Source organism: Polypterus senegalus, chromosome 3 (genome assembly GCF_016835505.1).
Source record: "Polypterus senegalus isolate Bchr_013 chromosome 3, ASM1683550v1, whole genome shotgun sequence".
In the NCBI taxonomy this organism is placed as follows: domain Eukaryota; kingdom Metazoa; phylum Chordata; class Cladistia; order Polypteriformes; family Polypteridae; genus Polypterus; species Polypterus senegalus.
Genome location: NC_053156.1, coordinates 261,063,539 through 261,085,468, shown reverse-complemented (window position 1 = coordinate 261,085,468; position 21,930 = coordinate 261,063,539). Strand labels below are relative to the sequence as shown.

Sequence of the window (21,930 nt, the reverse complement as noted above, 5' to 3'; positions counted from 1 at the left end):
GCCCAGTAGCACTGAGTGCAAGACAAGAAATAGTCAGGGTGCCAGTAAATTGCAGGTTCACTTAAACACATGCATCTGTTTAAATAAACATACAGAAATCCATAAACTTTTGCTATAATATAATAATTAAAAAAAAAAAAAATCACAATAACAGAGCGTAATTACAACTGTCCATTTCACTGAGCTTTAAGGAAAAAGCAAACTTTACGTATGGATTAAATAGGTTGTTAGCAGAAAAAGTCCAAAGAGATTTCAGGACAGTGGGAAGCACTGTTGTTCACCCAGTATACCAGAATATTGTCTGCGCTTCCAGGAGCACACATGAATTATTTGCAAATCACTGAACAGATGATCATGTATTTGCCTTTTTCCCTCATAGGCAGTTCCAATGGTCCTTGTTTATACTTAAGGTCTTTCAAGAGATTGAGTCTGCGCTTACTTGTACACTTAGAACATTTATACCTTTAGCATGTGACAATATTCTCACCTGAATGCTCCCAGACCATGAGAGAAAATAACTAGTGGGTATTTGTTTCCTGTCTTAAAAGGTGCATTCCACTCAGCAGGAATCTTATAAGAACCTGTTAAAACAAAGCAAATCAAAGTCAAAGTGAACTTTATTGTCATCTCAACCATATACAAGTATACAGATAGACAAAACTGCAAAGCTCAGGGTCCACAGAGTAACAACATGATGTGCAAATAATAAATTAGGCTTTTTTTATAAAAAAAAAAAAAAATAGCATGGTCATTAACAAGGAATATTATAATTCAAAACATGATAGTCTGTGGTTAAACAAACTGTAGTAAATTGCCCACAGAGGTCTTTCACAGAGGACTGAAGAGTTAAATCATTATTTTTGTATGTACTTTCAAGTTCCTCACAATGGATGCAGGCTGTGATAACTGTGAACGTCTGAAGTGAACGGTAAGGCCTTAGAATTCTGTTTAATTTGCAGTTACCTATGCATAATCATTTGTACATTTGTGACTATGCGGGTCGGCTCCATACCCAGAGTTGCTCAAAGGAGCCTGTTGAACTTGTCACTGTCCGTAACGTAACCAAGGGATTAGCATAACAAATGAGGACACAATGCGCATAGCAAGGGGTAAAGTGCATCAGTGCTTTTATTAAAACAATCCAAAAACAAAAAAGTGTTCAAAACAGTGCAGTGCTCCAGTCCAATAAATAAATAAATAATCATTTTAAGAACAAGTGGTCAAGGAGGTTAAAAATAATAAACCCAATAAATATTTCTTTAAAAGCAACGTTAAAAAAATAAAAAACACAGTCCACGAAGTTGTCCATAAACCCATGAGCCATGGTGCAACCCTTTAACAACTGTCATCTTCTCTGCTCACCTTTCTTGAAGACTTGCAGCAGAGGAGATACCCCTATGACAGACACAGACTTCTTTCCGACTGCAGGTCCAGGACCCTGCTGTTTCCATGGCTCCCAAACTAGATCCAGCCTCTGGTCCTTACTGTCCATAGACTTCAGGAAAGCTCACAAACCGAGCTTCCTTTTGCCGACTATCTTCCTTGACTTATGTGGCGAGTAGCACACATCCTGATTACTCCAGTTCCCTGAGACGCTCAGCCAGAATGATCAAGCGCTGGCCACATGCGCTATGCTGGAATATTCTTTTAATGGCTGTGTGCCTCCTTTGGCACATGTGCTCGCTCACTCGCTCTTGCACCAGCCATCTCTCTCATCTTCCTGCCTGCTTCTTTCCCGTTACTTTAACCTCCCTTCTGTTTTGTCTCTCTTTTCAGAACTCTGAATTCTTCTCCTCGTGCTGGCTCCCTGTTATATGCCACCGTGGACACAGTGCCTCAAATCACACACTGCAGAAAAGTCAATGAAGTAACTAAATGAGACAGACCACATGCTCACGATGAGGTGTGTCTTGCCTCAATTACCTCGCCAACCTCCTGCAGCTGCGTGAGTACACACCCCCACACCCACTGAGATCGAGCAGGCCATTCAATTATTTATTTAAAAATGTGCCACTAATTTCTAATTCTAATTTCTCATGCACCCTCTATTCCACAACATTATCAATGGATAGATAGACAGCATATGCTAGATCACAATTACTTCTATTATTTTGAATAAAATAGTACCTGGAAGTAGACAAGTAAGACATTAATGTTGAGTAAATGGAAATACATTTTATGTTATTGATGAAAACTTACCAAATAGGTAATCAATACTCCAATAACCTAATGTTCTACCAATTTTCATGAAATCTGCAAGCCCTGAAAAATACTCTTTGCTTGGAATCCATGCTGGATGTTCATGATTTACTGGTGTTTCACAAGGATAATAAATACGAATGAAGGATCCCTGCATAAAAGGAATATCAAAAAAAAACAACAATGAGTAAAGCTGAATTTAATAAGTATTGTTCTGATTGCATATATTTTTGATTGTTATTCACAATAAATATTTGGCAGTGTAGCTGAGCATTACACTTTGTCAAGTTCAACATTTATTAAGACAACACCCATTTACCCCCACCAAGTACCATTACAAATGATTAAAGATAACTACCAAAATTGATTCTGCCCATAGTTTTAATTGAATTAAAGATCTTCTACATTTAATGATCTTACCTGATATTGTACCATATTTAGTATCACTGTACACAATGCAATGAAGAAATGTACACCCAAAGGTAAATAAAGCAATGGACTATATATGATTATTATATGTACTGTATATCTTATAAAAATAGAATAACACAAAAAATATACATGTAAAAATATTTATAGACAAAAACACACACACGTCCATATAGTCAGCGAAATAAAATCAACAGCAGATAAAAAATGTATTATCATGGGGGGAAAAAAAAACAACTCTCCATTTAAAGATTATGACAAAGGAAGTTTTATGGAAAGACTATGCAGGTACCACAAACCTGAATAAATGTTAATATCATATGCAATGCTACTTTGGCTTAGTAAGATAAATCACTCATTTTAACTGCACTTAATTCTGTTCATCGCTGGTGCCTTCTACGTTTGGTTTGCTTGTCCTCACTATATTTGTGCAAGTTTCCAGTTCCTCCCACAGACTGAAGACACTTATAGTCAGGTTGATTGGCAAATGCAAACTGATCCAGAATGACCCAGTGTGGCTTGCACATAATGCTGTATGTTCATAAAACAGATAGGTGGTTGGAAACATTGCAAGATTATCTATTAGTAAGAAAACCAGAGTGAAGAGTCAGATGACTTAGGGTATATCTCGGATATTATTAGGTAAGTATATGGTGTAGTTTGTCCAAAAACCTTTGAGTCCTTGATTATCGGGATTGGGGAAGGGGGGGTGGGGGGTTTATTGTGCAGAAAAATGGCTGTCATTTCTAAATGGCTCATATGTTATTTTTGGTAAACCCCTTGAATTAAAGCTGACGGTCTACACTTCAATCATATGATTTCTTAATTTCAAATCCATTGTGGTGGCGTACACAGACAAAATCATGAAAATTGTGTCACTGTCACATCTGTCTCGACTAAAACTCTCCAAAATGTTTCCAGGGCATGATCCAACCTGCGAACGTTGCAACCAAGCCCCAGCCTCACTGGGTCACATGTTCTGGGCCTGCACCAAATTAACATCATTCTGGACAAAACTTTTTAATTACCTTTCAGACAGCCGTGGACTCACAATCCCTCCTAACCCATTAACATCTGTGTTTGGGGTTCTTCCAGAGGGGCTTAGTGGAGTGGAGAAGGACAAACAAATTGTGATTGCATTCACTACACTGTTGGCACGCAGACTTATTCTGATAAACTGGAAGAACCCAAACTCTCCTCTTTTAAGTCAGTGGGAAACTGATGTGTTATACTATTTTAAATTGGAAAAAATCAAATACTCAGTTAGAGGATCCGTACAGACTTTTTTCAAAACATGGCAGGATCTAATCAGTAATATTTTAAAATAAGTTTATAAAGCACAGAGAATTTATTAATTTAGGTATTTTTACAAGCCTTAAATTTTATACCGTTTGGCTTGCTCTCTCTCTCAGGGGTGGGGATCGATCTGTTATTAACATAATTCTTTTTTTTGTAAAAACTTGATTGCTATGTATTGATTGTAATAAAATTAATAAATAAAATAAAAAAAAAGAAAATTGTGTCACTGTCCAAATATTTATGGACTTAAGTGTATACCCTCAAATCATGTCATCTGAGAATGATGATGTGTTGCAGGCTGATTAGTGAATGCAAGTAAAAATTTCACTGTACTATGTACATATGACAATAATGACACAATAATCTATGAAAGACAATTAGTCAGCTATCAAATAATAATTTGATCACTGAAATTTATTTAAAAGCTGCAAATTTTCAAAGTTCTAACAGCATAATTTTTAATCTGTAGTAGTTCATTATTTAAATACGCAGTACAAATCCATTAAAATGTATGAACTTCTAAAACTGTCAAATGTTGATGGCATTTTATAATTAATGATGTTTTGCTTTTATGTCACCGTTAAGGTTTAGAGAAGGAGGAACAAGAAAAACGTGAATGTCAGAATCATATAAACTCTAAAGATACTTACAAATCTAACTGGCACCACTCCATCTTTCACATTGAATTTGTCTTCCACTTGTTTTGAATTTTTGGTAAGTTTGCATTTTATGTAAAATAATACTTGAAAATATTGTGATAGTTTGTAATCCAGTGGCTGTTTTCTTTACTCAGGCCTAAACCTAACATAAAATTATTACTTTCCAGTGCCTCTGTACCAAAAATAATTAAGCTGTAATTAAAAAATTACAAATATGGTCTGAGATTTTTCCTTATAAGGATAATAGAAGTTTCCAGGTAAGATAGTTAAACAATGATCACCTTATAAACCTGAACACCTATAAATCATCAATTACTATAACTTGCCAAAAAGGAAATAAAAAGAAAAAAATTAGGCTTCCATTAAATAAACTTGGTGCTTAAGATATAAACTAATAATATCTCAAAATAGATTTCTTACTTTTTTTCTCTTCAGTACTGCCTAAACACTGTCCTATTAATGGAACTGAAAATGTTGACAAGTATACTGTAGCTAATATGTATTTTTCAAAGTTTGATTTTGCATGTACTTTTAAATGGATCCAGCAGAATAGAAACAAACCCCTAGAAAATTAACTGAATGAAAAAAATATGCATAATTTAATTCTCATTCCTCATAGGATGCAATAGCATGACTCTAGGCTTATTATCAGGAACTTCAGTTTTCATCCCACAATAACTTAAATATGAAAAGGCAGAGACTGTTTTTTTCTTTTCAGAGCCAATTTTCTTCTTCTTTCTTTCTGCTTGTACAGTAAGTTTTAAAAAGTACATCAAGTAGCAAATTATAATTGAAAAACTACTTTCTTTTTTAAAAAATAAAAACTTTATGTGGTTAGCTCAGGATTTGGAAATGTTTGTTTCTAAATCTAAAATAAAAAAATGAATCACATATCTTACTACAACAGAAACTTTATCTAATAAATACTATGCAAGGGTTTTTTGAATATTTATACATTAAAAATTAATTATGCAAGTTTCTTAACAATGGTGAAAACTTTGATTTTTTTTAGGATTTATACTCCAGGGGGCTCATGCATAATGCTGTGCATAGAATTCGCACTATAACAGGATGTAAGCACAAAAGCGGAAATGTGCTTACGCACAAAAAAATCCAGATGCATAAATCTGTGCGTTCGCTAACTTCCACGTTCTTCCGCTACATAAATCCCGGTCAGTGTGAAAAGTAACACATGTGCACGCGCCTGCTGTTCCGCCCCATCTCCTCCCAGAATTCTTTGAATAAACAAATCAATATAAATAGCCCTTAAGATCAGCCTTTTGTGAAAAGACAATGGCAAAAGTACAAGGGAAAATAGAAGAATTTCAGTGAATACCAAGTGGAGTCAAGGTAAAACTTACCATTTGTTGGTTTAAACAGTGGTATAAACAACAAAAGGAAGTTGATCGAGTGACATAGCGTGTCGGAGAAACTCGAAAGCTCCAGTTCACAAAGTTGCACAGTGCCCGAAATAAAAAAAGAAGTCACATATCAAAGTCCCTGTGAAAAGGAAAGTCGTAGCCCACCGTCTGAGTGTCATATGAAAGCTTATTAGGGTACAGAGGAAAACAAAAAAGTCACACAGTGGGGAAAAAGCACGGAATGTCAATTTTAATCTCGAAATTTCCACTTTAATCACATAGTTTACTTTGTCATTAAAGTAGAACATCATAAACTTCATCTTAAAATCGTTTAATTTACTAGTTTCTCAAATCCCATCATAACTAAAGTAGCACGTTAAATGCTTTGTTTTGTATTTGATCTTCTATGTGCTCTGTGTGTGTGAATCACTACGTGCTGCCGGGCTTTCTCTTCCTCCGACAAGACATGGAATCCATTACATTCATAATATTACAGCTCTCTGAATAATTAAAATACCGAGAAGTATACGCGATATAAATTTCATAACGATAGGAGTTAAAGCATGTTATTAAACATGGGGACACAGCGGCGCAGTGATTGTTCATGTCTCACACAAGATGCTTGCTGCGCCATAAGCAACCTTTGATGAAATACTTTATTACAGAAGTACTGTCTCTTTCAAACATACTAACCCCCATTTCCTGTCCTTACTTTTCTTTCCCCAAATACTGAATCGCCACACAATCAGCTCTGTAATAGATATTAAGCCATCTATAAGCTTAGAACACCGATTCTTCAAAACTTAAGGAACATTGAAATACCTTCGTAATGTTAAATTATTCTATCCATCTATCCTTCCAGTGTCACGCAAGCCACAGCAAGAATACAGTGCGATACAGGAACAATCCGTGAATGAAGCATTACAACAGATGCAATAAACTAATAAGCAGTATGCGGTTAATTTCAGTGTATTTATAAAGCCGCGTCAGGGATGTGGATCTGAAAAAGAAAGTTAAACCACACAGGAACAGTAGCACTGCTTTGACGTTGGGTGCCGCCAGTCTGCAAAACCGAGCGGAGAACTTGTGTACGACATGGTATGAGCTAGCGTGGAAATTTTAGTGGCTTTACGCCAAGTTTAGGTTTTATACATCGCGATTTGAACGTGGAAACGTTCTTACGTAACACTTTTGTGCGTACGCACTGTTTATACATGAGGCCCCAGATCTCCTACAATGCGACTGGAACAGAATATTTAAGTCTGCATACCTTTAGAAATGTGACAAAAAAGTGTTGAAGACATTGACAATGGCCAGTATAGTATAGAAATAGCTATCCAAAGATTACTTACAAACTTTAAGTAAAGCCATTAAAAAACTATCACCACAAATACACAATACTCACAGTGGTATATATCCTTGTTACCTGAAGTTAAAATAAGGTAAACACTCCATTTTGCATGTTGTAAAAAGCAACTAAAGGAGGATAGCAACAAGAAGGGCATCTGGACATAAAAATTCTGGTCCAATAGCCCCAAGATTTAGAATTCAACCTAGCAACTTGAGTGAACCAGAAAATGGTCAGGACAGAAAGAGAGACTTTCATATTAACAACTAAATAAACTTTACTGTTTTTGCTTTTATGATTAGCCAAGACAAAAATGAAAACACTTGATATGTAAAAAGAGAATGCATTGTTTTCATAACTAATTCTATGGGCCATGTCTTACCATAAGATTTACACCATTATTTACACCAAACATTATTACTCAGGTCTGACTCCGGAAATCAGAGCACCAAGTGATTCAATGTATTTATGAATGTTTCCACTCATACAGCATATAACTACACTTTATTCATCCATTTTATAGGAGATGAATAAATCTTCAAGACACCAAAAATTAATGATAAAACATACTTTAATAAAATGTAACAATCTACCTGAATTGTGTGGTCCATCATAATGTCGGTGCATCCTACATTGTGCGTCCCTTTTCCTGGTGGTATTTCTAGAGAATGGCTATTACCGCTCCCCATGTCCACATTAACACAGCAGGTAATAGAACCTGTAGAAAGTATAGAATTTTATTGTTTTGTAGAGGAAAAGTCAAATCTTCTCTTACTAGATTTTAACACCTTTAATATCTCTAGTACATTTCAGTAATTTTTGGTAAATGTATTTTCTATTTATTTTCAGAGTATTGCTCCAAATGCAATGCTTTGTCCGGATCACTTACCAGAATTGAATAATCTCTCTATTATAAAAAAGGGAGACTAAGGGGACAAAACATGATCTTCTCGGAAGACAATCTGACATCCCAGGAGAGACACGTTAACGTCACGCGAGACAATGCAGTGAGACAACATTTAAAACAAATTCACAGACATCTACCCCAGCAGTTGTTAGAATGCTTTCGGCAGACACACTTCATGTGTTCCCAGCTCTTAAAACAAGACAAGCAACAAGCAGAAGACGTAGTTTGCCAGCAGCAGCAAGCCAGCAGATGATCCGACTGCTACTACTTAGCATGTGAAAAGCCAACAGCCCAACCCCTCTTTCACAACGTGACCATCAGAGACGCTAAGTGGCAAAAGGACAGCTGCTTTGCAGGCTTTTAAATGATTGATGTGCAGCGCAACAAGCAGAATATGCAGCTTGCCAGCAGTAGCAGCAGCAACAAGCCAGCAGATGATCCAACCTGCTTCTCCTTAGCTTGTGTTCAGCCGCCCCCGTTTCACAACACAAGCAGTGTTATACATCCTGCGAGAAAGAGATTTAACCATGCCCGGGCCGGAAATAAAGGACAAGTACAGTATTGTTTTCACAAAAGTTTTAAAGTAAAAGTGAAAATAATGCATATACAACAACATTTATTTATATAGCACATTTTCATACAAAAAGTAGCTCAAAGTGCTTTACATAATGAAGAAAAGAAAAATAAAAGACAAAATAAGAAATTAAAATAAGACAACTCTAGTTAACATAGAAAAGGAGTAAGGTCCGATGGCCAGGGTGGACAAAAAAAAAAAAAACAGAAAAAAAAACTCCAGACGTCTGGAGAAAGAAAAAAAAAATCTGCAGGGGTTCCAGGCCACGGGACCACCCAGTCCCCTCTGGGCATTCTACCCAACATAAATGAAATAGTCCTCATTGTAGTTAGGGTTCTCCCGAAGTCACTTGATGTTGATGGTCATACAGACTTCTGGCTGTATGCAACAATTCCCATAAAAATAATAATCTCTTTAAATTGTATATCCGGTAAACCAAACCCATGGGTGGGCGAGCAAAGCCCCCTAGTATTCAAGAACAAAAACAGCACATCCAACTAAATATAAAACAAGTAGAGAATCATTAACAATACCTTCAATAATTAATTAAGTTCACAACTGTATACATACCATTGCTTTCATTTTAGACATACATTTGTATTAGTTAAATATAAAGAAGTAAATAATTACTTTCAAATTTAGTGTTAATTCTAATTTCTAGAGGTTGACACACCTATATTAAATAATACTGAAATGTACAAATACACTTTTATATTAATTGTGGGTAATTTGGAGGGCAAGTGTTTACAGTTTACCAGAAAGTAACATAAAAACAAGACACTGATTACTAGAAAAACCTAATATAGTCATTTTAACATTGTTGATGTTATCTGCCAGCAGTTTCATTTACCAAGCAACATCCTGTCAAGGACATTTACTGATAGAAATGCAGCTACAGGAAATAATATAAAATAGAAAGTACCATCTAAAAATAAAAACATAAATAGAAGCAATTCACATGCTGAAAAAATAATTAAAAGTTTAGGTTTTTATGAAGGATAGGGACAAAAAAGCTAGGGGAGATGAAAGTAGTGATAAATCAAAAGGAGTGATAAATGTAGCCTTTATAGATGTTTAAGCAATGGTTTAAAAAGATGGTCAGTTATTTAGCGCTGGAGACATGCACAATACAAGTTTGAGGCTGAACCTATCTTCTTGTGTTTTTTGTTGAAAGGTATTCTTGAAGTCCTATGAAAGATACCATAAATAGAGCTAAGTGAGGCAGTGATCAAGAGATCTAAAATGTTATACAACAGGCTTAGTAAGGTCTTTGATTATAATGGCTCATACACGTTCCCAGTCCACCTATGATTTTTTTTCATCAAAAACGTAACTTAGGCAAGCTTCTTTTTCAAAGCTTACTTTACAAATCAGGGCCACTTTCACATCCAGACACAATCTGTTTTAACAAGAATCACTGTAAGTTTCATCAACAATATAATCTCATCTGGTCAAAATATCAGACCTCCAGCAAGTCTGAAAAATCTTATTTACTGCATTTCTTGTAGAAAGTGTCCAGCAATCCACATTGTCACACAAAAGGACACAAGCTTGCAAATCATTTTAGGAAACGTTCAAGCTACTAAAAACAAAGACCATGCAAAGACTATCTTAGAAAATTTCTTCTCTGTGATCAAAACCATACTGATCTCTCTGCTTATGTTCTTTCACAGGGCTTCAAGGACAACTTTCAAACGAAAATGGAAAAAGCACAACTCCTTCTTAAACGCATTTCTCCAGCACTAAATGACTGATCAAAGCCAACTTCACATTATACAATTTCTTGTTGGAGGGGTAGTTACTAATCTTGTTGCCTGAGCAGGTCATATTATAGGACTAGCAAACACAAATTTCAAATTAGAACACTACAAAACCAGCACAGTTTCACACTTCCAAACTATTGCCAGCTTGGCTTTTTTTCTGGCAGCCAGTAATTTGCTGCCTGACTGAGCTGGTGACCATGCGAGTGCTTTTCACATATGGCAAGATCAGCTGCAGTCTCTGCCTTTTCTCTTTTCCATTCTATCATGGTATGTAAAACACAAGCCAGCACACAAGCCTCTCTTTTGTTTGTCAGGTCCAAAACACTTGCATTCCTTATTTCTTGCCAATGCATTATATGCACTGTACTTCCAGCTGGGTGCTAATCAGGTGTCAGGATGCTCTCCTATAACCTGTGGCAAATTCAAAACTGTTTGATTTTATGGGAGAGAGTCACAGATATGGAGCCGACTTTCCCAGTCACTCAGTCTAACCTGACTGGCAGTCACTTCAGCATACCGCAACTGTCACCGACTTCCTAAGATCATGTAAATGAAGTCTAAAACTGAAAATCACTGGAAGTGTCTTGTAATGTGACAGGGCTTTAACGTTTTAATCTCTCCCATTATTCTTCTAGGATGAATGCTTTTTGCATCCTCTTTACTCTTTCACCCCTTTTATCTGCCCCCAACATTTTTACCTATTTTTCCTCATATATATGAAAACTGTTTCTTCCTTTTCACTCACACACCTAATTAAGGCTACACAGCTTAAAATGTTGCATCTTTAACTTACTTTGCTATGGGAATAAAGTGTTTTTTTTTTTCTAATATCAACTAGCTCACATTAGAAATTCAAACTGGCAGCAGATAAACAATGAAACCCTCTGAAAACAAAGGAGAGATAGAATGGATATAAAAAACATGCAGCCCTCACAATTTGTCTAGGAAACCACTAATCTTGACTAAAGATTCCCTTGAAAAGTAAATGGAGTGCTGTGAGCAACTCCTAAAAATCAGAAAAAAATCTGTTAACTTCTAAGCAACACCATAGTTAATCTCACGTGCTGATGACACTGAGACAGTTAATATTAGAATTACCAGAGCCTGCGAAAAAACTTGTAGATCCGGCCCACCTTAAATCCTTTCGCACCTCTACATCAGCGTCTTTTGTCCTGTAAATGTGCCGATAAAGACAAGCAGCCTACTATTCCATCCCCCCCACCACCTTAGAACGTGCACATAGTTCTCCCAGCTCTTGCTTTGATTGATTATCTGGGAGTGAAGTGCTGGAGTTTTAGAGTGGAAAGATTGTTATTTGGAACACATGCATTTCATGTGTGTTCCGTTACTACTGTACAATACCTGTGTAAACACATTGTTAAACGTTTTTCATATTTTAGTAGTAAATGACAAAATGTTGGCATAAACTTTATAATGTGTGAAGCCTGAAGTCTAAAGATCAAATTAACACTTTTACAAAAGGTTCAAGGACGATACAACAGCTTCCATGGCATAGCGGTAAGATTTGCCGACTTGTAATCAAGAGTCCCCAGTTTGATCCCGACTACCTGTCACTTGATTTTTTTTTTATTCAGTTTTATTGAGTGTTTTTGCTCACGCTGAATTAGTATGCACCTTAGGGGTGGGCAAAGTCATTCCTGGAGGGTCGCAGTGGCTGCAGGTTTTTGTTCCAACCCAATTGCTTACCAAGAAGCACTTATTGCTCTAGAAACACTTCAGCTTCATTTTAGTTATCTCCCTCATTAAGATTTTGAACCCTTATTGCCTATTTAAGTCTTAAACAGCTGCATTCTCGGTTTTTAATTGCTCCTTATTAACAATAAGATGCAAATGACAAAAGAAACCAGCAGTTATCCATTTTGCTTGTTACTCTTTACATCTGTGTAAATGTATCGTGCACTATTTGGTTTAATTAAATATTTGGAAGGAAACAGAAGAGAAAAAAGTGAAGGATTGAGAATTACCCATCCGTTTTACACTTCAAAGTATTTGGATGATATCCTTAGATTGAAAAAAAAAAATGTAGAATATGAGAATGACTTGACATAGCAAAAGCAATAACAAGCCATGAAATGTAATTATTGGCAAAGATTGTTTTCTAATTAAGCAACTGGGCTGGAACAAAAACCCGCGGCCACTGGGCCCTCCAGGAATGACTTTGCCCACCCCTGATCTATAATGTCAAAAAAAAAAAAAAACCAGAGACATGGGTATATATGTACGGGTTTCTTTTGTACTCCAGGACATGCAGAGGAAAGAATAGTACAGAGAGGTCAGTTCAGTGCAATATGCAATCATCAAATTCAAATGTTAACAGTTCACACACACGCAAGGACGGGCCTTCCTACATTTACAACGTGTGTACCTGTTGCAATGTACACACTTCTCTCAATGCTGTGGTTTCTATTACACACCTGAAAAAAAGAGATAGTATGTGTGACATTTTGAAGAAATCACTTTATGACCTGAGTAGTACCAATCAGAAAACATCATCGTACTAATGCACTAATGTATTATTTGAAAACGAACAGTGTCAGATCGGGAGTGAATTTATACTGGCGCTGTTAGTTACAGTCAGATCAGGAGGAGCCTGGGGGGGTTAGAGCATGACCGTGATTGAGTACAGCAGTGATTTTCAATAGACAGTTTGCCAGATACTACCAGCCCAAAGAGCACTTTATTCCAACCTACAATTATTCTATACAACACAGAATCAGAACAGGACCCTCCATTAGGCAGCCAAAGGGCTGTATCAAATCAATGACATACAACCAACACACAGAGACACACAAGTGTGCGTATGTTGACTCAATTTATTTACGACCAAAACTGAATCACAGCAGCAGAGGTAACCTAGTGTTAATTCACTATATAAAATGTGTTGAAAACAAATGCACACAGAAAATGAAAATCTGCTTGTATAAAAGCTGTATCATATTCGAAAATCCAGAAACCTGATAATGAAAACTGTCAATTCAGTTCTGAGTGGATCATCCAATGTTGCTTTAGTTTACCAGTCAATTTTGAATTTTAAACTGACTTGTTTGCTATGCTCTTACACTGCAGGCATCTGCAAGATAGCTAATTTAAAGCAGCAGTGTGAAACACGCCATGGACACTCGCAAAATCAGAAAGTTGGAAAGAAAAGATAGCAAATTGGATTGCATCATATAATCATTCTGTTAATAATATCCAAAGAACTACATCTGCAAAAGAAAATGCAATTATAAAGTCTCTAAATGTTTCATGGAACTTATCAAAAATTGGAAAAAAAGCTTTCCCGGGTGCTGAGTTCATAGTAATGTTTGAAAGTGATATGGAGGAAGAAGTTTTCAGTCAACAAGAAAACAAAGGTAGCAGTTGTGTAGGTGTTGAGTCAATTATCATTTTTGGAAATAGTCCAGAGAGACAAGGTAAGGTTTAGTCAGGGGACTGCCTGTCCTCCATGCCCTCTGATCTGAAGAACGTAGCATTCATGTCCTCACAATTGACTCATCTTATGTGACAGGACTGACACTTTTTTTTCTTTCATGTGAGTGCTGTTCAGGAAGAGTTTCTTTGTTTGCTTGCCTTACATGGGTGCATGACCGGCAAAATAATTTTAAATGAACTGACCCAAACCTTTGAAAAAATTTGTTTGGATACGGTTGGAACTGTGTCCGTCTTCATGTAACACAAGCACCTGGTAAGCAGATCACCTACTATTAGCCTGTGCGAATAGCATTTCACTGCCTCATTTACAGTCAGAGCTGTGTGCCAGGTTGTGCGGGAAAATAAAAGACACCATGGATACAGTGATGAGGCTTGTACACTTCATCTGCAGGAGTCCCAATTTGCAACATTGCCTCTTCAGAGCCTTGCTGGAGCAAGTGTCAGCAAAAAGCATCAAAAACTATTGCTAACAAAATGATGTGCGAGTACTTAGCAAGAGTGTTGAAGAGAATGCGTGTACAAGTAAAATGCTACTCTTTTTTTGCTCAGAAATAAAAAAGCCCACATTTCTAAATTTTCTGAATGACAGAATTTCGGTGTGACACCACAGCTCACCTAAATCGGTTTAATTTTCAGTTACATGGGAAGAACTATACCATTGTGGATACAGTTTTGCTTAAAGTTGTCTGTATTGGAACCAAATCTACAGGGACATATGTTATACTTTCTACAACTGCTGCAACCATTCAAAGTAAAAACAAATGCAAGGCGAATCCCTTTTGAACACATTAATGACAAGATTGACAGAATTTCAATGAGTAGTCTGAGAGCTGCATCCTCTGAAATGAAATCCTCCTGTTACTAAGAGATATGTTATTGGTTTCTTCAAATGGCCAGTAGACTACTGATGGCAAAAGGCTACTTCTTTCACTGGATGAAGCGCAACTTTAAATGGAGACCTTAGAAATATCATAAATCACTACTGTTAAAGAAGACATTAGTGTGAATTTGATAAATATGGTTCCCCAATTCGGAATTACAAGAGCAACTGTAGTAATGTTGCTCCTGAGAATATTTCCCTTCACTAATGTCTGTGAATCAACATTTTCTTAAATGGACATTTTTAAAATCCAGAACAAAAGCAGATCATCCAACGCTCACCTGGATCAGTGCCTTTGCATCACAAGAAAACTATCCCACATTCATGTGTCATTTCAGTACACATCATTTGTCTCACTGAATGGTGAGTAAAGCCAAAGCACTACAGTTATCTTTGTAATCACACTTTGCATTATTGCTTATGTTTGGCCCTCCAGGAAAAGTACTTAGGGGCCCCTAACCTACACAAAAACCAGTTCTGGGGTGATATAAAGGAGACTGATCTGTAGGAGAATCTTGAATTAGGGAGGAATACAGCCATGGAACTGTGGTCCAACTTAATGTAGAAACCAGAGGATTGCTCATTATCACAATGATCACCAGTGCACATTGCAACAGCTCACAGGTAACTATGATGCAGATGGCAAAAGAGTTAGTTCCTCCATACCTTTTGGTCATGATCTTCTGCAGAAAAAACAGCTTTCTTCACGTAAAATGGTGGGGAAGCATCTGTCCCCAGTAGCGTAATTTGGGTATCTCCAAGTCTTCTTTATATATACAAGCAGTGGCTTAAACAAATCTACAGACTGGTGCAAAGGTGGCAGAGGTAAGCTCACTGCCAATACTTTTGGTTTGGTTTATTAGAAAAATTCCAAATTGGACCTGTGGTAACAGGCTTTGGGTAATGTGTAAAAGAATGACATAGCAAGTACTATTAAATGAATTGAAATTCACATTACGGTTGGCTAGGCTTTCTTGTTGTGACAAGGGCCTGAGTCTAGGGCAGATGAAATACTGACCCTCTCTAGCGAGTCAAATTTGGTAATATATTTTTGACATCTAATGAGAAGACCCCCAAAGTAACCAACAGCAAAAACATTGCCAACTCAAAAGTGACCTACTGAAACACCCATGACACACTAAATCGATTATATTTCTCGATAGTGTAGCAGCAACTGACAAATCCCTATGAAAGCCCGATGGTGTTCCTCTGGATAGTCAACTCTGGTCATCTTTCCTAAATAAACCTACTGACATCATGACTCTTAAGCACACTAAATAAAAGGAGAAATGTGACTATAATTAATATAATGGATTACATTTAAGGTGCGGCACAGTGGTAGCGCTGCTGCCTCATAGTTAAGGAGACCCAGGTTTGCTTCCCGGGTCCTCCCTGCGTGGAGTTTGCATGTTCTCCCTGTGTTTGCGTGGGTTTGCTCCCACAGTCCAAAGACATGCAGGTTAGGTGCACTGGCGATTCTAAATTGTCCCTGGTGTGTGTGTGCGCGCGCACCCTGCCCGGGGTTTGTTTCCTGCCTTGTGCCCTGTGTTGGCTTGGATTGACCCTGTAGTTAAGATATAGTGGGTTGGATGATTGATAGATTACATTTAAAATTCTAATGTTTAAAGTTAAGGAAGCTGATCGAGTGACATAGCATGTCAGAGAAACCCGAAAGCTCCAGTTCACAGTCGCACAGTGCCTGAAATTAAAAAGAAGTTGTCAGATATCAAAGTTGCCATGAAAAGGCGAGTCGTAGCCCACTGTCTGAGTGTCATATGAAAGCTTATTAGGGTACAGAAAAAAAAAGGCACACAGTGGGGGAAAAGCACGAGATGTCAACTTCAATTTCGAAAATTCCACTTTAATCACGTAGTTTATTTTGTCATTAAAGTAGATCATCATAAACTTAATCTTAAAATTGTTTAATTAATCAGTTTCTCAAATCACATCGTAATTAAAGTAGCATGTTAAATGCTTTGCTTTGTATGTGTTCTTCTATGTGCTCTGTGTGTGTGAATCACTAGTGCTTCTTAAACTGGCTTTTTCTTCCTCTGACAGGACACAGAATCCATTACATTTGTGATATTATAGCTCTCTGAATAACTAAAATACTGAGATGTATACGTGATATTTTCATGATGATGAGAGTTAGAAAAACATGGGAACACAGTGGCCCAGTGATTGTGCGCGACCTTCGATGAAATAAATTTATTGCAGCTGTACTCAGGAGTGGCTCTATGCTCGTGGCAGCCCTGGGCAAAGGAAGAATCAGTGGCTCCTTCGCCCGCCAATGTCAATATGGTATCTTATGCACAGCAGATGGCCACGTCTGTTCCAGACACTGCATAGTCGCCTCGTGCTCATGACACAAGCGTTTAACTTTTGCCGAAATTTGCCGCTGCATTGTTATTTTCTCTTTCTGTTTTATATTCAATATATATTGGGGTGGCAGCCCCTGGGATTTGGCGGCCCTGTGCAGGTGCACAGTTTGCACATGCCTAAGGCTGCCCCTGCAGTACTGTCTCTTTCAAAACGTACTAACCTCTAATTCCTGTCTTTCCTTTTCTATCTTCAAGTAACCAATCGCCACACAATCAGCTCTGTAATCGACGTTAAGCCATCTGTAAGCTTATAACGCCGATTCTTCAAAACTTTTAAGGAACATTGAAATATCTTTGTAGTACATGTTTAATTATTCTATCCTTCACGCCAGTCCCAGTGAAGCATACAGTGCGAGGCAGGAACAATCGTGAGCGGAGCACCAGATCCTTGCTAGTGTAGCAACACCATGTCCTTTAATTATTAACAATATAGATTATTTAAATGAAGCTCCAAGTTTTATCTGTATAATAAACATATCTTGCTGCATTTCATCTTAAAAATGATATCGTCATCATATGTAAATACACTCTTCATAAAGTGGCTCAGGTTGTGCAATATTATAACTGTACTGCAAGTTTACAGTGAGGTGATTGTACTAATAAGTACTAACAGTTCTACAAGGAGCACTTGATGGACTGATTGAGTTTGTTTAGAGCTCTTGGGATGAAACTGTTTCTGAACCGCAAGGTCCATACAGGAATGGTTTGAAGTGTTTGTCATATGAGAAGCAGTTCAAATAGGAAGCATGGCTGAGGCAGCATATGCTTGATGCTGTATACCGATAATTCTCTTTCCGATCAGCTTCTTTGAGTGGTGCAGTGAGAGTAATATGGAAAAAGAGGATCTGCTGTGGCAACCCCCAACGGGAGCAGCTGAAAGAAGAAAAAGAAAGTACAGTGAGAGTAATAACGCTAAAGCAGCTATGGTATTTAGAATAGTTTGACCATTCCGTGGACCATTATATTGTTACTGGTTAATTACAATCAGATGCATTAAACTAATAAGCAATATGCGGTTAATTTCAGTTTACTGTATTTATAAAGCAGTGTCAGGAAAAGAAAGGATAACCACATAGGAACAGTAGCACTGCTTTGATGCCGGGTGCCACCAGTCTGCAAAACCGAGCGGAGAACTTGCGTACGACAGGGTATGAGGTACTGTGGAAATGTGTGTGGCTTTACGCCAAGTTTAGGTTTTATACATCGCAATCTGAACGTGGAAACGTTCTTATGCAACATTTCTGTGCGTACGCGCCTTTTATACATGAGGCCCCTGACTAGTGAAAAGTCACCCAATGGGGCACTAAATTCCACTTTGAATAACATCAACATCATGTTTCAAAAATTTCAAATTAAATTGTTCATCTAACTTGTAGGCCAGCTATATTCTTTGTCCCCAACTATAACAGACTGAGGGAAAATATATAAGGCAAAAGAGCTTTATTTTAGACCTGCAGAATGGAAAAAGTGCCCATATTTATGGATGATACAATGGTTATACAAAATGTTTACATCTGGTCTAGTTAAAATCAAAATCTATATTACATAACTTTTCTATATGTTGTAGTCAAATGAAGGTTTCTCCTCCAAAATACCGTTCATTTATATTACACACAGTGGTCTTGGACCTACATTTGAATAAAAGCATTGACTATGCGACTCTTCAATTCCATCCCTAAACGTTAACATTATACAAAGTTGTTGTCTATCTATCTGTTATACCTTCATTGTTATCACTCCTTAATTTAATATTGTTCTTTATCAGTATGTTGCTGCTGGAGTATGTGAATTTCCCCTTGGGATTAATAAAGTATCTATCTATAACATTTTCCCTGTTGGCAATAAAAAACAAAATTGGCAATAATATAGTTTTACCTATCCAGCTTCACCGTACTGTAAAGGTTTAGGATTCTACTCTGTTGCAATGGTTTAGATGCGGAAATAAAAAAAGAACTTCTGAAGATGAACGAATGGAAAGATAGATCTTATATTAATCTACAAGTAATACTAAACACTCATTCCGGACTTAAAATTTGAAATATCTGAACTAAAATGATATGTGTTAATAAGAAAACAAATATTTGGAGGCTCTATGTCCACGATTTTCTTGAGCACATTTTATTCAACACTTACTGTAGGTTGTGGAACATACTGTAGAATGGCATGTCACAGCACTGATTATAATGCTTTTCTCTTAAAGTACTCACTCACATTAAGCCCATTCAGACAAATCCATACACCTAACTACATCTATGAACTGTGGCAAAAAAATGCAAGTTCTCTAAGACAAACCAACATGAACAAATGAACAAATTTAAACTCAATTTAAAATACACCCACATTGGCAATTTGACCAAGAGCAATACGAGTCTGGAACACTGCTAACAACGTATAACTGAGTAAATATATAGTGTTAATGGAAATGTAATAGAAAAGTAGACAGTTCACAGCATCCATCACCTTCAAATTGTAAGATTTAATGCAAAGGAAAATTTCTGAATTACATGAACCTCTAGGATTTAATTTCTACACCAATGATTCGAAACAAATTTTTATGAAAAAACAGACTGGCACTGAGTAGCGGTCAACACAAAAAAATTTGAGCAATTCTCACTTCATTCTTTGTGGGGCTCCTGGACACATTCCTACTTAAAAATATTTGGATTGCAAATTCAGTGACAAGATTTATTTTTGTGAGAAAATGAGAAAAGGGGAAGGCAATGTATAAATGCAAGAAAAACTATACACATTTTAAAATTCTGTAATAACTTAATTACGACCAGACTTTTATGCTTAATGAAAGAGACTGTTTGAATTTATGGACTACATAACTTGACTGAAATGTTATGTTATTCTTTGAACTTCCCAATTGTGATTGTTGATTATTATTATTTGTTTCTTTAGCATTTCAGTAATTATTATTAAAAGCAATTCAAAATAATATTATAAAACTAACTTGACCAGAATTCAGACTAATATCCTTTCCGGAACACTTTTCTGCTCAGTGCCTCCAGAATATGCTCCACTTCCCTACACACCCTTAATTAAATTAAGCCGGTCTGAGAATGCCATGGTATTTTTAGAAAAAAACCAATGGAAGGATTGCTGTTAATAATGATTCCTGCTATGTCCATGGCTGTTTCTTGCCTTGCGTCCTGTGCTGCCAGGATAGGTTCCAGGCTCTTGCGTCTCCCCGAATTGGAGTAGTTGGGCTTGAGAATGTTATCAAGAGAATATATGTGCACAATTACCGAGTCATTGTAAATTCAGTTATTAGGGCATATACGCACACGAAGATAAACTTTAAAATGCCATGTTTATTTTCTACGATTTTTTTTCTCATCGATAATATCTAATAATTACTTCAAAGTGAACCATGTCTCGCAAGACAGACAGAAGGTTAAGTTTTGCTAGCACATTTTTCAGTAGAAGTCGTCGTTACATAGTCCCTGGTGAAACGAAGGAACTACCGGCCTACGACCCTCGTTTGTTATGGTTTCAATTAATGAATGCTGTAAAATATTTTGGATGAATTTACTACTGACGTGACGTCATAAATGCGGGAAGAGTTCGTTCTTTTCGCAGCTATACTTTAACGTGAGTTCACGGCTGGATAAGGTGGCTTTACCTCACTCTGTTTATTACAAAGCCAACTTCGCGTCGATACTGAAATGTTTTCAATTCAGTATCGCCAACTATATCATGACACGCTTACGGGGTGGGATTTCGGGCTCTTTTTACATCTGAACGTTCGCTCCGATTCTGAATCTGTCTCTTAAACGCTTATTTTTTTTACTGAGCAAGCTTCGACAATCCAGTATTTTTGCTATTTTTTGTCAGCCGCGTCTACTACGACGTTTCTGCTAAGGATTCGGCAAATAGTCACAATACTACTTAATTTAAACTCATACTTACGTCTCTAGGAAATTGCTGAGGTGTATTTCTTTTTTTCGGAAGGAGACTCCTTCAGTTTCCCGTTAACGCTAAGTGGTCTTCGCCAACATAACAATCACCTGAACGAGGGACAGTAGGCAATCGCTTTGCGTCACCAGATGTGGGCGTGGTTTAGCCTACTTTCATTTCATCACCTAAATTCTTTTTCCAAGTCGAGAAAAATGTTTGAGTGGGCGATGAATGGAATATATGAACCTAGAAATCTTTGTGGCTTAGATAAAACCTCTCTAAGACGTTTCTTTCTCTTACATTATGGATTATCAGCATAACGAATACATTGACATTGACAACAAAAAAGATAACTTTTCGACCGACGAGGGTTCATTATGTGGGTCACAAGTGACTTATTTTTTAGGAGCAGTGTATGCATTTCAGTATGAGTATACAATATTAAATGTTCACTTAAGAGTTTATGCATTTCAGTATAGAGTGTATGAAATGTTAACAATTATTTATGTCCTAAAAGGCACCTCATATTTCTGCTGATCATGCGGATTTGTTTAATGCATCTGTCTGTTTTAACAGGGGGGAACAAGTATAGGCGGGGTCCTCGAGGTTGTATTGCTAAAATAGGGAAAATAGGCGTTGTTTTGAATGTCCATCATCCCTTCCTCAACCGTTCAATGAACTCTGTTTTATTGGGTTTGGCGCACTGCTAGCCCTTTACATTTAAAGTGGGCGTTATTTGCTATTCAGTTAATGTGCTCCACAAAGACGCGCCCT

At 37.0% G+C, this 21,930-nt stretch overlaps 1 protein-coding gene across 1 annotated transcript in view; it reads right to left on the bottom strand.

The window, feature by feature from the left end:
* Positions 1 to 21,296, bottom strand: part of pla2g7 (phospholipase A2, group VII (platelet-activating factor acetylhydrolase, plasma)) — a 52,660-nt gene extending 31,364 nt beyond the window's left edge. The window contains exons 1-4 of the mRNA XM_039748997.1: positions 21,169 to 21,296; positions 7,889 to 8,013; positions 2,200 to 2,350; positions 488 to 581 (exon numbers count right to left, since the gene is read on the bottom strand). Of these exons, the coding sequence (XP_039604931.1) occupies positions 488 to 581; positions 2,200 to 2,350; positions 7,889 to 7,984 (341 nt within the window). The 5' untranslated portion in view covers positions 7,985 to 8,013; positions 21,169 to 21,296. The remainder of the gene's footprint in view (positions 1 to 487; positions 582 to 2,199; positions 2,351 to 7,888; positions 8,014 to 21,168) is intronic.
* Positions 21,297 to 21,930: the final 634 nt, after the last annotated feature.